This window comes from Chiloscyllium plagiosum, unplaced genomic scaffold, assembly GCF_037043375.1.
Source record: "Chiloscyllium plagiosum isolate Xiang-an unplaced genomic scaffold, Cpla_swu_hap1 HiC_scaffold_13, whole genome shotgun sequence".
In the NCBI taxonomy this organism is placed as follows: domain Eukaryota; kingdom Metazoa; phylum Chordata; class Chondrichthyes; order Orectolobiformes; family Hemiscylliidae; genus Chiloscyllium; species Chiloscyllium plagiosum.
The window spans coordinates 43,986,318-44,003,829 of record NW_028270151.1 but is presented as its reverse complement, the minus strand read 5'-3'; the positions used below and the strand labels follow the sequence as shown (position 1 = coordinate 44,003,829).

Here is a 17,512-nt window from a genome sequence, read left to right as displayed (position 1 = left end):
ATCAGTGAAGAACAGAATTTGGTACAGTGATCACAACGTTCCATTACTGAGACCATTGCTTGCGTGAACCAGTGCTGAGTAATTTGTAGATGACTATATAGTAGAGATGCAGACAGTAGAAGCAACAACTATTGAATAAAGCTGTTAAGAGAAATGGAGCACTGCAGCACATTATGTCTATGGGTTAGGTATGTGGTAGATGCGATAGCCCTGAATAGCCATACTGGTTTGTGCTGATAATTCCATTGAAGAGCCTGCAGGTATGTTTTTGTTTCACGAGAGCTAAATTTGTGTCACCCAAAACAAATTTTTAATTTAAGCAATATTGTATTATGATAGGGTAACACTTACTGTTGTTCTAAGCAGGACAATATCAGCTTCCTGCAAGGTGCACTGAATACACTTGGACCAGACATCCCACTCGGGCCTCCAGTAAAACAGAAGCAGCAGAAATCCACAGGTTAGGATGGATCCTATGACAAACAGTACACTGCGGCATCGACTGGACTTATAACCAAATATGTCCTTTACAAAACAGAAAGTGTAACATTCCATCAATAATTCTTATTAATAAAGAAACTGTACAGCATAATAATCGAGTATAAAACTTCAGTGCATATAAATTAGTCTGCTATGGTAATGCACATGGTAAATCAGATATCTTGCTAGTTTATCATGGTGAAACATTACAACTGAAGACTGAGTAGATTCAATTGTTGGGTAAGAAAGACTAACTCTTTATTTGTATAAAGCTAATTTTGCCTAATTTTGCCTTGTGCTTTGTAGCGGTACTAAATTGAAATCGACATTTAAATTCTGTAATTGGAAACCTTAAGCAGGTGTTTCCCTCGGGTTCCAATGAAAGGTAGCTTTAAGAACCTGCTGAAATTTGATTCTTATTCAGTGATTCAGATAGATCATTCAGTTGGGAGCATATATAAGTTTCAATTTTGTGTGAATTAGCATTTCAACATGATTTACAATAGAGTGCAAGAGTTGAGCACCTCAAGGATTTAATAGGAGGAAGGAGAGGAATTTGATTGTTTTTGCTGAAATAAAGCATGATATTTCTAATTTTAGTTTGTGTTCAAGTTGCTAGTTTTTTTTTCCTTTTTGGTGTAAATGGCTTATTAGATATAAATGATCCTGATGTAAAATGCTTATTGCAATAAAGTGTAAAGACTAGGGGATTCTTCAAGTGCAGAGAACAGTGATAATCAAGTAAATAATTAATAAATTAAATTAAATATGATAGTGATGGCAGGACGGATGATATGTTGCACATGTGAGAGTTACTGGATACAAATGCAATCCAAAGTGAAGTAAATGTTTGTTTAATGTTTTTAATCTGTATTAAGTGTTGGCAGCTCAAGGAACTGCAGATCTGAGTTGTGGAAATGGAGTCTGAACTGCAGACAATGTAACACAGCAAGGACGAAGAAGCCAACCTGATGTTTTATCCTAGGAAGCAGTCACAGTCCTCAGGTTAAGCTTTTGAAACTTCTGTGAGCAGGAGTGGGAGCATGTGACTACAGATGAGGCAGATACAAGAACACAAGTTGTAGTATTTGAGGAACTTTGGTTCCTGTAAGTGTCTAACTGCTTTGAGATTCTTGCAAGTGGTGTAGACAAGAGTGAGGACAGCAGTGAAGATAAGCAAACTGACCAACAGGGAGGAAATAGGAACATAGTCATGGTAGGGGTCAGTAATAATGAGGAGATATATGTTGATCCTTGCAGTTTTGTGTGTGAGCTCTGAAGACTATATTGCTTGCCTGGTGCCAAGAATAAGGACATCTCCATGAAGACCTGTAAAGTTTGAGCTGTTAAGAATATTCAAGGCTACGATAGACAGCTTTTTACTCAAAATTGACGCTTCGGGCAAAAGCCCTTCATCAGGAATAAAGGCAGAGAGCCTGAAGTGTGGAGAGATAAGCGAGAGGAAGGTGGGGGTGGGGAGAGAGTAGCATAGAATACAATGGGTGAGTGAGGGAGGAGATGAAGGTGATAGGTCAGGGAGGACAGGGCTCTCTGCCTTTATTCCTGATGAAGAGCTTTTGCCCGAAACGTCGATTTTGCTGAAGCTCCTCAGATGCTGCCTGAACTGCTGTGCTCTTCCAGCACCATTGATCCAGAATCTGGTTTCCAGCATCTGCAGTCATTGTTTTTACCTTGTAGCTTTTTACTCAGTAAGGAAATCAGGGGTTCTGGGGAAATGCAGGAATGTGGAGTTGAGGATTACCAGATGAGCCATGATCTCATTGAGTGGAATAGACTCATGGGCTGAATGGCCTACTTCTGTTCCTACATCTTATAATCTTATGGCCTTGAAACATATAAGGTGAAATATGCAATTTTGCCATTAAACTGTAATTGTATTTCAGTTTTATTGTTCCTCAAAAGCTGTTAGGCTTTGTTTCTGTAAATAATGAAGAGACTAAATGGAGTCACAGAGTCAGAGATGTACAGAACGGAAACAGACCCTTCACACCAGCTTGTCCATGTTGACCAGATATCCTAACCTAATCTAGTCCCATTTGCCAACATTTCGCCCATATCCCTCTAAACCCTTCCTATTTATATACCTATCCAAATGCCTTTTAAATGCTGTAATTGTACCAGACTCCACCACTTCCTCTAGCAGCTCATTCCATACATGTACTATCTTCTGCATGAAAATGTTGCCCTTTAGGTCCCTTTCATATATTTCCCCTCTCACCGTAAATCTATGCCCTCTAGTTATGCACTCCCCCACCCCAGGGAAAAGACCTTGTTTACTTATACTATCCATGCCCCTTATGATTTTATAAACCTCTATAAGGTCACCCATCAGTTTCTGACACTCCAGGGAAAATAGCCCCAGCCTATTCAGTCTCTCCCTTTAACTTAAATCCACCAACCCTGGCAACATCCTTGTAAATCTTGTCTGAACCCTTTCAAGTTTCACAACATCCTTCCGATAGGAAGGAGACCAGAATTGCACGCAATATCCCAAAAGTGGCCTAATCAATGTCCTGTATAGCCGCGACATGACCTCTCAACACCTATACTCAATGCTCTGACCAATAAAGGAAAGCATACCAAACACCTTCTTCACAAGTCGAGACTGTAGTGTTGGAAATGCACAACAGGTCAGGCAGCATCCGAGGAGTAGGAGAATCGATGTTTCGGGCATAAGCCCTTTATCAGGAATGAGGTTTGTGGATCGGGACTGAGAGATAAATGGGACAGGGTGGGGTTTTGGGTTAGGTAGCTGAGAAAGTGATAGGTGGATGAAGGTGAGGGAGAAGGTGATAGGTCAGAAGAGGGGAGTGATGGATTGGTCCAGAGAGCGGTGCCGAGTTGGAGGCTTGGGACTGGGATAATGTGGGGGGAGGGGAAATGAGGAAGCTGTTGAAATCCACATTTATCCCTTGTGGTTGCAGGGTCCCAAGGCAGAATATGTGGCATTCCTCCTCCAGGCGCCGGGTGGTAACAGTTGGGCAGTGGAGAGGCCCAGGACCTGCATAACAGAGTGGGAGGGAGAATTGAAGTGTTCAGCTATGGGGTGGTGGGCTTGGTGGATGCGGGTGTCCCAGAGATATTCTCTGAAACAATCTGCAAGAAGGCGTCCTGTCTCCCCGATGAAGACAAGATCGTTTCAGAGAACATCTCTGGGACACGCACACCCACGAACCCCACTGCTCTGTGGCTGAACACTTCAAATCCCCCTCCCTCTCCGTCAAGGACATGCAGATCTTGGGCGCCCTTTACTGCCAAACCGTTACCACCCGACGCCTGGAGGAGGAACACCTCATATTCTGCTTTGGGACCCTGCGACCACACGGGATAAATATGGATTTAAACAGCTTCCTCATTTCCCCTCCCCCCACATTATCCGAGTTCCAAACCTCCAACTTGGCACCGCTCTCTGGACCTGTCCATCATGCCCCCCTTCTGACCTATCACTTTCTCCCTCACCTTCATCCACCTATCACTTTGTCAGCTACCTTCTCCCAAACCCCACCTCCTACCATTTATCTCTCAGCCCCCCCAGCTCACAAGCTTCACTCCTGGTGAAGGACTAACACCCGAAACATCAATTCTCCTGCTCTTCGGATGCTGCCTGACCTGCTGTACTTTTCCAGCACTACACTCTCGACTCCGATCTCCAGCATCTGCAGTCCTCACGTTCTCCTACCTTCTATATTATCCTCTCTATCAACGACTCCACTTTCAGGGAACTATGAACCTGCACTCTTTGTTCAGCAACACCACCTACGAAGATTTGCTTTTCTAAAATGTAGCACCTCACATTTATCTAAATTAAACACCATCTGCAATCCTCAGCCCATTGGCCCAGCTGATCAATATCCTGTTATACTCAGAGGCAATTTTCATAACTGTCCACTACACCTCCAATTTTGGTGTCATCTGCAAACTTATTAACTATACCTCCTATACTCACATCCAAATCATTTATATGAATGATGAAAAATAGTGGACCCAGCTCCAATTCTTGTGGCACTCCACTCGTCACAGGTCTCCAGTCTGAAAAGCAACCCTCCACTACCACCTTCTATCTTTGAGTCAGTTCTGTATCCAAATGGCTAGTTCTCCCTGCATTTTGATTTCTATACATGAGAGTGAGAGTACAAATTGTTAGATGTTCAGGAACAGAGAAACACAGGAGCTGGAGTTAGCCTTTGGCCCATCGAGCCTGCTGTGTGATTCAACTATGTCATGACTGATATTCTAGCAATCTGCATGCCATTACCTTGCACTGTCCTATATGCCTTGATATATTTATTAGCAAGAAATCTATCGATCTATTTTCAGAATACACTCAATAACTTAGTCTCTAAAGCTCTCCAGAGAATTTCACTGATTCACTATGGAAGAGGAGGTATTCATCCCCATCTCAATCCTAAATGGCTGACCTCATGCTGAGACTGTGTACCGGACTTCTACATCCCCCAGCCAGGGAAATCATTCTTCTGTCAACAACTTCACGAATTTTGTATGATTCAGTGAGAACATCTCTCGTTCTTCTAAGATCTAGATAATAAATGTACAGTTTCATCAATCTCTTCTTGAAGGGAAGATGGTGACACATTGACCTGCAATCCAGAGGCTCAGAGTAATAATCTCAGGATGTGGGTATCCATTGTGGAATATGAAATTTAAATGCAATTAATAAATCTGGAATTAAAAATTTAATCCACTGACGACCATTAACCATTGTTGATTGTTGTAAAAACTCTCTAGTTTTCTAATTCCTGTTCAGGAAGAAAAACCCACTAGTGTCACCTTGTATGGCCTACACATGACTCCAAACCATCAGCAATGTGGTTGACTTTTAAATGCATTTTTAACTCTCCTAACAAAACACTTAGTTGTATCCATAGCACAGGAAATCTGCTGATATTGAAAAGACCTCCTTACTAACATTTGGGTATTTGAGCCAAAATTGGGATTGCTGTCTCACAGACTAGTCAACAGAAGTCTGAACTAGTCACGCTCACAAAAAAATACCTTTCAATACCCCAGATACCACCAAGATCACCACTGGGTATATCCTGTCCCATTAACAGAGGTGATGGCTTTGTGATAGACAGTCAGGAGAAAGTTGCCCTGGGAATACTCAATATTGATTCTGGGCTCAATGAAGTCACATCAGCTCAAACATTGGCAAGGAAACTGCCCGCTGATTGTAACTTATGAGATCTTCCTCAACTGATTAAACAGTTTTCTTCCGTGCTGAACACAAATGAGCAAAACTGTGGATGGTGTGGATATAATGGATACCGAATCTGGGTGGAGGACCGCAATGTTAATCATCAAAAGTGACTCAGTAGCCTTGCTACTGATCGAGCTAACTGCTAGACTGAATCTGATGGTAAGAGAACTGACAAGAGACATAAATATATTTGACCTCATCCACAATAATCTACTAATATGCAGATATTCATAATAGCATCCTTTGGAAAGACCACTGCACAATGTAAACAACATCTCATCTACACATTGTTAGCGAGGAGCTACAGAGAAACAGAGAGAGGGATACAAGCTGCTGACGTGCTGCAGGGAATACTAAGTGCAAAACTGCTAACACACAGGAAAAGAGACAAAAACCCGTAGATGCTGGAATTCAAAGTCGACAAGCAGGAGACTGGAGGAATACAGCAAGCCAGGCCGCATATGGAGGTGGAGAAGTCAACATTTTGGGTGTAACTCTTCTTCAGGAATAGCAGCTTGTGAACAAAAATGACCTGAAACCAGGTACTGGTCTGAGCCGATCAGAACCAGTTTGTAACAACTAAGTTCTGCGAAAAGTAAGGTAGCTGAGGTAATGCAAAAGCCTTATTTGGTGCTGAAACTTTATTGCTGGAACAGCACAGCAGGTCAGGCAGCATCTAGGGAACAGAAGATTCGACGTTTCGGGCACATGCCCTTCTTCAGGAATGAAGCCTTATTTGGACAAGAAGCAATGAGGTAATGCAATCTAAGTACCTAGGCCAGGGACAATAAGGTAAAGGTCTGCAATAACTGAACGGGCCTGAGTCAACAGGAAAGAGACAGCTTGACTCAAAAGAGGTAAGGAAAAGAACAAGAAGGAGTCTCTTGGGTGCACAGCCAGTAAAAAGTCTAAAGGCCAACCATCATGGAAGGACGTGGTGATGACATCGGGAGAGACAGAGAGAGAACGGAGCAGCTGGCCAGCATCAGCCCTCACCAATATCAGCAGTTATCCTGATCAGGTATTAGCTTCATATTCACTGACTATTCTGGGAGTGCTAGAGGACCCTAGTGGGTGTTCAAATAGATTCTAGCTGGTGGGAAAACATTTAAGCTTGAGTTTGTGGTTACATGTATCAGCTATATGTGTATTATCCAATACATTAATAAAGTGACTTCTGAGTGAACTGACTTTTCTCCTCTCTGTACAAGCCGATAGCCATAACCAATTAGTGCTAGGCTCCAACAACATTGAGGATATCCTCTGTCATGTTGTGTGGCACCACCACGCTGAAAGGAATAGTCCAGAAAAATCTAGTAACTCAGAACTGGGAATTTATGAGCTGCTACCAGCAGCTACCAGGCTATGAGCAGTAGCAGCAGAATGTATTCAATCACAACCTGTATCCACAATGGGCGGCACGGTGGCACAGTGGTTAGCACTGCTGCCTCACAGCGCCTGAGACCCGGGTTCAATTCCCGACTCAGGCGACTGACTGTGTGGAGTTTGCACATTCTCCCCGTGTCTGCGTGGGTTTCCTCCGGGTGCTCCGGTTTCCTCCCACAGTCCAAAGATGTGCAGGGTCAGGTGAATTGGCCATACTAAATTGCCCGTAGTGCTAGGTAAGGGGTAAATGTAGGGGTATCGCTGGGTTTCGCTTCGGCGGGTCGGTGTGGACTTGTTGGGCCGAAGGGCCTGTTTCCACACTGTAATGTAATCTAATGTTCGAGCATATCCCCCACTACCCAGCCATGCAATCTATCTTGGTTCAATGATGAGTGGAGGATGTCATGCTAGGAGCAATACGAGGCATTTCTAAAAATGAGGTATTGCCTTATTGTGGCTACAATACATAATATTTTACAATCCAAGTATTACAAGCAGCATGTGATAGACCAAGCGAAGTGATTTCATAATCAATGGATCAGTTGTGAACTTTACAGTCCTGCCACATTGAGGAGTGGTGGTGGACAATTAAAGAAACTATAATTAGAAGAGGCTTCACAAATATACCCATTCTAAATGATGAGGTGCCCAGCACAATTGTATAAAAGATAGCATTAGTAATATCTTCAGCTGCAAGTGCCAATTGATGATCCTCAGCCTACTCCTATTAAAGAACAGCTGAATTAATTAGATACTCCAAAGCTGTGGGCTCTGACAATTTTCTAACAATACTGCTGAAGACTTTCGCTCCAGAACTAGCTGTAGTCCCAGCCAAGTTATTCCAGTACAGTAACATTACTGACAACGATCTGGGAGTATAGAAAATTACTCAGATATGTCTTGTGCACAGAAAGAAGGACAATCCAACCCATTCAATTACCTCTCCAGTCAATCTTGATCATTAATGAAGTGAAGGAAGGGGTCATTGATATTGAGCGGCATTTAACTCAGCAATAACCTGATTACTGACTCTCAATTCAAGGGGGTCCCCCAGGCTGACTCAGCTCCTGATCTCATTAATGTTTGGACCAGACATGAAAAAAGAATTGAAATCAAGACAGGTAATGATGGTGACTGCCTCAGACATCACGTCATCAGTTGACCAAGTACATCATGAAGGAGCTCTCGCAAAACTGGAGTCTGTAGTAATTTCTCCGAAGTAGGGACACAATCTCAGGAAATCAGGCAGGTCATTTAGGACTGAAATGAAACATTTCTTTGCACCATGGGTAGGGAATTCTCTATAGAATTCTCTATCACAGAAGGCTATGGAGGCCAAGTCACTGAATACAGGGTATATTCAAGAACTGTAGATAATTTTTTATATTTTGAAATCATCAAGGAGTATGTTAACTAAGCAGGAATATGCATTGAAATGGAAGGTTAACAATGATCATACAGACTGGTGCAGCATGCTGGAAGGGCCTAATATCCTAATCCTGCTCTTTGTTTGTTTGTTTGTTTCTATCAACTGGGGGAATCTCTCTGCTGGTAGATAACATACATAACACAATTGATGATGGTTACAACTATTGGAGGTTAATCATTTCTGCCACAGAGCATCCGTGCAGGAGTTCCACAGTCAAATGTCCTAGGGCCGAGGTCGACTGTCAATAGCTGCTTCATAAATGACATTCCTCCAGAAAAATTGGAGGTGCTTGCTGAATATTTTAAAATGTTCAGCACCATTCATGACTCCTCAGATACTGAAGCAGTCTGTGTCCAAATGCAGAAAGACCTCAACAACATTCAGGCTTAGCTTACAAAAATGTCAGGCAATGACCACCTCCAACAAAATTCACTCTCTTTATTACCAGTACATAGTGGCAATAGTGTGTACACTCTGTAAGGTGCACTGCAATAATTCACCAAGGCGCTTTCAACTGCATCTTTGAAACCTGCTCCGAAAGCTTGAGTGATTTCAAATAAACCTGTTGGACTATAACCTGGTGTCGTGTGACTTTTGACTTTGTCCACCTCAGTACAACCGTGGCACCTCCACATCATGTAATTTTTCCCACCTAGAGTGACAAGGACAGTAGATGGAACACCATCACCTGCAAGTTCCCATTTAAGTCATGCACTATCCTGATTTGCAATGCATATCATTGCTCCTTTGATCAAAGTTCTGGATCTCTTTTTCTCGTACCAATGTAGGTGTCCTTACACCACAACGGCTGCAGATGACCAAGAAGGCAGCTCACCACCACTTTCCCCAGGATAGTTAAAATTAAGTAATAAATGTTGGATAGCATTACCCACTACCCATGAACAAATAAAGAAATGAATGTAATGGTACAATTAAAAAAAAGAGGTTCAGATAGAGAGTAGGTTCTCTCTCATCACCTGGAAAGAATAGGCAAACAAACAGTGTTCCCTGGATGATGACACAGACTGAGACTAAAATAAAACAGTAAAGAGTGAATTTGACAGATGGATATGACAATGAGAATCAGCCTGAATATAAAAAAAAACTCAGGGTGCAGGGAAACGTATAACAAGGACTAAGGAAAGAACAGAGACAGAAAGACAAAAGAATAACAAAGGATTCTATCGGCAGATGAAAAGTAAAAAGGTAGGCGGAAGGTGGATAGAGCTCATGAGGGAATACAAGTTCTGATGAAGGGTCACTGACCTGAAAAATGAATGCAGACTTTCATTCTCAAGTTGAATGGGCAGTTAGAAATCTTCCAGGAAAATATGCCCCAAATTATGGGATCTTCACCTGGGGGTAAAGGTATTGATTTCATTGGGTCCACCAAACCCAGCTGCAGATCAGAGGCAACCATAAGGGCTGTAGGATGACAAGAAGGACACAGTGTCCACCTCATTTTTCTAGGACATTTTCCCAGTTGTTTTTATTAGATATTAGGACTTCAAGGTGCAATCATTCATTAATCCCCTCTCTCAAATCCCCACTCATGCCCATACATACCAACTCATGCAGTCCACGCACTCCTAGATTTTATAATACTCTCTTTCAATTTATATCTCGCCAGCTACTTCAAGGCCCCTTGAAGCCTCAGTGGCCAATTGCATCCCAACTCATATCAATCCACCCTCCTGGTGTCAGTGAGCCTTTATGCCAACCCTGTGCCATTGCATGCCTCCATTAACCATCCTTCATGCCAGCACATCCAGTATTCACTATGGGCAGACCTCAAGAGCCATTCTGAGATGAAGTAAAATAAAGTTCTTAATATCTAATATAGACCTCACTAAATATAATCTTTCTCATCCATGAAAGCCCATTCAATACATTTAAATCTCCTCAAGTACATGATCCTTCATAAAAATAGGCATTTGTTTGAATAATCTCATCTCAAATCTCTTTGATGTATAAAACAAGCTTAATTTACAACAAGTATACTGAAAATAATATGTTAAGAAAAGCATTAACAATAGTAATTCTGCAATGATATCAAATAAGGTTATGGCAACGAACAGTGTTTGAAATTGCAAGCACAGATTTATTTTGAAAATCTCAGACCCATGCAGGCTGTTTTTCCCTAATTTTTAAAAGTCAAATGATTTAAATAACTTGACGTTCTTGCCATTCCACAAACACTAGCTTCTCTCTGTGAGCATTTACATCCGTTCTTACATTTTTTAACACACATGGTGCAAAATAAGAATCCTGCTCCAGCAAAAAATGTGATTTGTTTGAATTCAACATTAGATTCAATAGCAATTTCTGAGTTTGTCCCATGTGAATCACAATCCATTCTTCTTTCCTCTTAGACTGGAGGTGGGACTTGCACCCCTGGGCCCTGCCCGCTGTAGTCAATGTAACGAGGTCAGCCAGATGGATATCATAAAATATGAGTTGCCTGATTGGGGCTGTTAATCTGGTCCAAGCAGGAGCCCTAGCTGACAGATAAAGAGACAGAGATACTGACACTGATACCTGGCTCTGAATGAGGCAGTACTAAAGTCAAGAACTGTTCATGTGTAAATAAAAGGTGATTTGATAATAAGCCCCTGGATTCTCTGACTCAGCAAAGGTATAGACCATTATCTCTGTTTTTTTTAATCCACAGATCCTGCCAGATCTGCTGGGTGTTTCCAGAACTTTCTGTTGTCATATCACATCTCTGGTATTTGTAGCATTTTACTTTCGTAGAAGAAACTTTATTATGCATCTAAATTATGTCAACTTGACCTGGGATTATTAACACTACCATTGGACACAACAGAAAAGATTGACAACCCCAATACTAACATTAATTACTTCAGTGAGTACTACGCTTGCCAAATCTATAAAAATGTAAGACTCCATCATCTTCACATTTTGTCACCAGCATAATAGAACATGATAAGTTTAGGAAGTAAAGAATCATAGAATCAATAAGTACAGGAGACCCCTCTGTTCATTAAATCTGTATTAACAAGAAATAGCACTAAATCCACACCCTCCAAATTCACACTAGTCCCACTTTCCAGCACTTGGCCCACAGCCTTGAATGTTGAGACATTTCAAGTGCTCATCCAAGTGCCATGTTTCCCAGCTCAACTACCCTCCCAGGGATTCACATCACACCAGGCTCTGGGTGAAAGTTTTTCCCCCTCAAATCCCATCTAAATAGGCTGCTTTACATCTTTAAATTATGTCCCCTTGTTATTGACCCTTCATCTAAGGGGAACAGCTGCTTCCCATCCAGCATGTCCATGTTCCTCAGAACCTTGTATACCTCAGTCAGGTCCCCTCTCAGACTTCTCTGCTCTAAAGAAAACATCATGAACTTTTCCAGCCTCTCTTCACAGCTAAATTGCTCCATGCCAGGCAATGTCCTGGTGAATCGCCTTTGCACCTCCTCTAGTTGGATCACATTCATCCTAAAGTGTGGTAACTCACTACACCAACTGCGGCTTAACGAAAGTCCCGTACAGCTCCAACTTAACTTCCATGCTCTTATAATCTATGCCATGACTGATAAAGGCAAGTGTCCTATTTGCCTTCTTAACTACCCTATTAACCTGTCCTCTTGCTGTCAGGGATATGTGGACAACCACACCAAGGTCCCTCTGTTCTTCTGAGCTTCCTAATGTTTTGCCATCCATTGAATACTGCCTTGTCTTGTTACTTCTTCCAAAGTGTATAACTTCACACTTATCAGCATTAAATTCCATTATGCCATCAGCTTCTGTTTCATGGTGCTTGTCTGTAATTCATTACTGTTAGTTTAGCAAAGTCAAACCCCATAGATTTCAAACTGATTAAAATCACAGCTAAAATAGGAAGACAATATGAAAATAAAATAAAGAACTGTGGATTCTGGAGATCTGAAACAAACAAAAATAGGAAGTGCTAGAGAAACTCAGCAGGTCTGGCAGCATCTGTGAAAAGAAAACAGAGTTAAGGTTTGAAATGCAGTGACCCAATTCTGAAAAAGGGTCACTGGACTCAAACCTTTCATGCTGCTTTCTCTCCACAGATGCTACCAGACCTGTGGAGTTTCTCCAGCGCTTTCTGTTTTTGTTTGCAGCAAAGATAGGGAGTGCATGGGCATCATCTATTATGATTCCAGTTGGTCATAATACTAGATAAGTCAGACTCCAGAGTAATAAACCATCGGGCTTGATAGACCATATGTTTTTTGTTTCTTTCTTTACTGGGGAGGCCAGTAACTGAACATATTCACAAAAAGCTGCCACTGTCCTTTCAACAAAAGAATATTACAATTCATTACATAAAATGAAAACGCAAACTACCTTATGCTAACCAAGAACTATTTGAAACAAGATTAACAGGGGTTTAAACCATTGTGAACATTAATATCATCATACCTCAATGTCCTAATAACATCTGCTTCTGAGAGAGTCAAATACCCTGTAATGTCAACACAAGTACCAAAGGTAATCTTACTAAATGACTGCATCATGTAACAAATGAGTTAGTGATGATGGGTTCCACTAAAGTATGGCTAATTGGAACCAGAATTAGCTGAGCGTCAGGAAGAAAGGGTAATGGGAGCTTGGATAAGTATAGGCTGTTTACCTTGGAGCAGGTTAAAAATCACACAACACCAGGTTATAGTCCAACAGGTTTATTTGGAAGCCGTAGCTTTCGAATCGCTGCTTTTTCATCAGGTGGTTGTGAAGCAGGACCGTAAGACACAGAAGTTATAGCAAAAGATTATGGTGTCACGCAGCTGAAATGATATATTGAACAAACCTAGATTGTTAAGTCTTTCATCTGTTAAAATGGGTTTGCTGGTTTCGGTTCTTTAATATGTAAATCCCAGAATGTCTTTTAAGTCATATTCTCAAAATAACTTAAGGTTTTATAACAAAAGGTGACATCTCAGCTCAGACAATGCCTTAAAGGTGTGAGGTTAGGGTCTGTCTGGATCCTAATCTTGAGTCAGCTAGTGCTTCCAAATAAACCCATTGGACTATAACCTTGTGTTATATGATTTTTAACTTTGTCCACACCAGTCCAATACTGACTCCTCCAAATCCTTGGAGCAGAGGAGACTAAGTAGGGGACATGATTGTGATGTATGAAATTATGAAGGGTAATGACAGGATGAACAAGAATGATTTGTTCACCTTAGTAGAAGCATCAATGATCAGGGTGGTGTAGATTTAAGGTAAAAGAGAGCAGGTTTAGAGAGCATTGTGAGGAAAATGTGCTCACCCAGCAGTGGTATGAATCTGGCACTGCCTGTAATCATGGCAGAAAAAGAGACCTTCATAATATTTAAGAAATGTTTTACTGTTCAATTGTGATGCAAAGCACACAAGGCTATGGCTCAGTGCTGGAAAAAGGGATTAAAATAGTTCAGTACTTGTTGTAGATGAGTGCAGACTCAATGGGCCAAAGTGCTTTTTATGTGCTCTAGTCCTGTGACTTCTATGACAAAAAAGGCCTTGAAACCTAAAAACTGGCCCAAGAAAATCAAAAAGTACCTGTTAAGAAATCACATGAGGAGCCTGCAAAAATAAAAAATGTTTTATTTTCTCATTACTACATTCAAGACAGAGAGAAAATGGTTTGCAAAGTAGCCTTGGAGCCATTAAAAGTTCTTCAAGCGTGTGCCAAACCACCCATTATTAAGAGATAGTGTTAGCTGGAGCTTACCACCAAAAGTACTTAATCTTAGATTCCAGTCGAGTTGAAAACCTTTTTTGAACTAATTTGAATTAGGTTCACTCAAAGTTGTTCCATTTGGACATTTGAAACTAGCTCTACTATATTTTGTAAGACTCCATCATCTTCACATTTTGTACAGAAATCAAATTTGATTCAGTGAGGTAAATGAAGCCAAGAGATGACAACAGTAAATTCAATACATGTTGTAGGAAGTTGCGTGGTAATATTTTCATAAAGGTCAAGATGATTCTTCCACTGATAGATTTTAAATGGATTTTAAAGTCTGTAAAAGTATCTACAATCAGAAATTACCTGGAAGAGCCATTTACAAAATACTCTTAACTTGCAGTGGTGTTTTACTCATTTGGAGGATACTTATGATTCCCTAGTATCTACTTTCTGACTGTTTACATGACAATACCAAATATTCTCCATGGATTTTATATTAAAATAAAAAAAGACTTGTAATTATACATAATGACTCTCAGGAACACTCCAAAGCACTTAACCTACAATAAGGTTGAACTGCAACAGCTTCTTCTGGAGGCAGCAGCCATTTTGGGAGGAGTAAAATTCCACAAAGAGCATAAGATTAATTAATTGTTAATATATTTTCGTTCTCGTGATTTTAGATTTGATCAACGAGTAAGGAGAATAATATTCTGTTCTTGAGAGATGCCTTAGTATCTCTAAACCATAGATTCAAGGGTTTGACTGACACTGGCATTGCATAAAGTTTGACCCCAAGCTAGTAGATTTGTTTGGAAGTCCTTCCTTTTCATATTTTTTAAGCAAACCATTCAGATGTGCCATAATACACTTCCAGGTCAGGTAGGAACTGAATTCAAACCTTCAGGCCCAGATTAGTGGCACTATCACTATGTCACAAGACCCCTCAAAGTTCTTCCTTTTAATGAATGCAATCATTTTTGCAGACAGGCAGCCACCTTCCAGTAAATACAGCTTGCATGCTGTTCAAAGGATTAAATAAAAGTGTACATAAACCTAGCTGTGTTGTCACGGTAAAATATGCAATCGGTTCTTAAAGAATATTTTGCATGATCAAGACAATGACTTTTAAAGAAAGTAATAAAACATGTTTATTTAACAGGATCTAATGTTGCAGCTTTGACCCAAAACCACTAAGACTTGTGACAAAAATCCTGTTTGAATAATAACGTCTTATAGGTAATCTATCTTTGTTTTAGAATGTTAATGAACTTAATACACAACTCATAAGCAGGAAAAAGTTACCCCTCCGATTCTTTTTAAATCTTTCCCCTCCTACTTTAAACCTATGCCATATAGTTTCCAACTCTCTTACTCTGGGAAAAAGACTTTGGTGATTTACCCAATCCACACCCCTCACGATTTTATAAACCTATATAAGGTCACCCCTCAGCCTCCAATGCTTCAGGAAAAGAGCCTAAGCCTATTCAGTCTCTCCCTTTTGCAAGAAAAGGTTTTTTTGAGGCTGCTTATGTGTGACAAATGCAGGAAACTAAAGTGTTCTTAAAAATTGCAAGAACAAGCTTAGCAGGTCTGGCAGCATCTGTGGAGAGAAATCAGAATTAACATTTTGGGTCAAGTGACCTTTCCTCAGAACAGAGGAAGTGGAAAGATCATTCAAACTGAAACGTTAACTCTGATTTCTCTCCATAGATGCTGCCAGACCTGCTGAGTTTCTCCAGCAATTTCTATTTTTGTCTCTGATTTGCAGCATCTGCAGTTCTTTTGGTTTTTAAACTTAAATGTTCCTTGGCTCAGATAGCTGAGCCCTGGTAAAATATTGCCATAAGTACAATGTCAGAATAATGTCATTGATATAGCATATGATACAATCAGAATACCAAGTACAAAAATGACACGGTAGCTGAAGAGATTAGTGCTATAAAGGGCAGCATGGAAGAAAGGCTTATGAGAAAAGATCCAAACATCAGGTCCAAGTGGAACAGTTCATGGGCAATTAAACAAATGAGTTAAGGTGTGTCATTGTAATTGAGCAAATTGGTAGAGAGGATTAATGTTGTCAAAGTTAAAAGGTGGTGGTGATCCAGTCCTTTTACCTTGCTTAACATGGTCAAGAAGTGAGAGGCTAATACTCAGCATTTTTACCACCACATTTTGCAAGGTTTTAATGACTGATTTAAATTTCCTCCATCCTTGCGAATTCAGCAAATCATCTTTCTCCTTCTCAGAGGATCTGTGAGACAGCATTTAAGAAATTCTGGTCTTACTTCCTTCTATAATGTTTTTCCTGTGATTGGTTGATCATTAGAATGGGAAATAGAAGCCATGGAAAGGTATTGAGATATACCAAAGGAATAATTTTCTAATAAATCAAAGCAGTTGAGTATTTTGATAAGAACTCAAGAAGAGAAGCCACCTACTGCTTATGTCCTATTGCTTGAAGAATTGCAGCCATCCTAAATTTGAAAACTTATGAATTGTGGATTCATTAGCAACCAGCAACCTCCCATCTATTTCGTCTCAACAGGAGAGTTGTGCTGTTGGTGAGTCATTCGTATTTGAATAAGCCGATCTTGAATTTACAAGCACATAGAAATTTGGCTCTCCTCGTATTATTGCATCGCAAATGGTAACAACACATTCAAATGGCCAGCAACCCCCATCCACGCCCACACCATTATGTCAAACCATGAAGCATTGCATTTGTTGGTTAGGAAATTCCCTGCTCTTATAAGTAAGGTAATACCATCTTTAATACATGTTTTAATGTTTCATTGAAAAAATAATATCTCCACACACCATTGTTATAATTGGTCTGGGATATCAGCCTAGATAATACAATGAGAATACTTCTAACAGATCCAAATGATATAAGTAAGATCCCCTGGTATTGGAGCAGTCAAGAGGAGGCTGAATAGGCCAATATGAGGTATGGAAGGACTGCATTATGAGGAGATGTTGAGTAGGTTAAGCCTGTACTTGTTGGAATATAGAAGAATGAGAAACAACCTTATTGAAACATACAAGATTCTTAGGGAACTTGACAAGTTGGATGTGGAAATGTTGTTTCCCCTTGTGAGACGTCTAGGACCAGAGCGCGTAATCTCAGACTCTTCAAGTACATGTCGCATGTTTAAAACAAAGATGAGGAGGAATGTTGTTGTCTGAAGGTCATAAATCTATGAAATTGTTTACCACAGAGCGCTGTTGATGTTGGGTGATTAAGAACATTCAAGGTAGAGATAGATAGGTTTCTAATCAGTAAGGGAATTGAGGGTTAT

General features: G+C 40.5%; 1 protein-coding gene across 1 annotated transcript in view; it reads right to left on the bottom strand.

Moving 5' to 3' along the window:
- Nucleotides 1–17,512, bottom strand: part of LOC122556378 (putative cation-transporting ATPase 13A4) — a 103,079-nt gene that overhangs the window by 73,232 nt on the left and 12,335 nt on the right. The window contains exon 3 of the mRNA XM_087993959.1: nt 352–525. Within this exon, the coding sequence (XP_087850085.1) occupies nt 352–525 (174 nt within the window). The remainder of the gene's footprint in view (nt 1–351; nt 526–17,512) is intronic.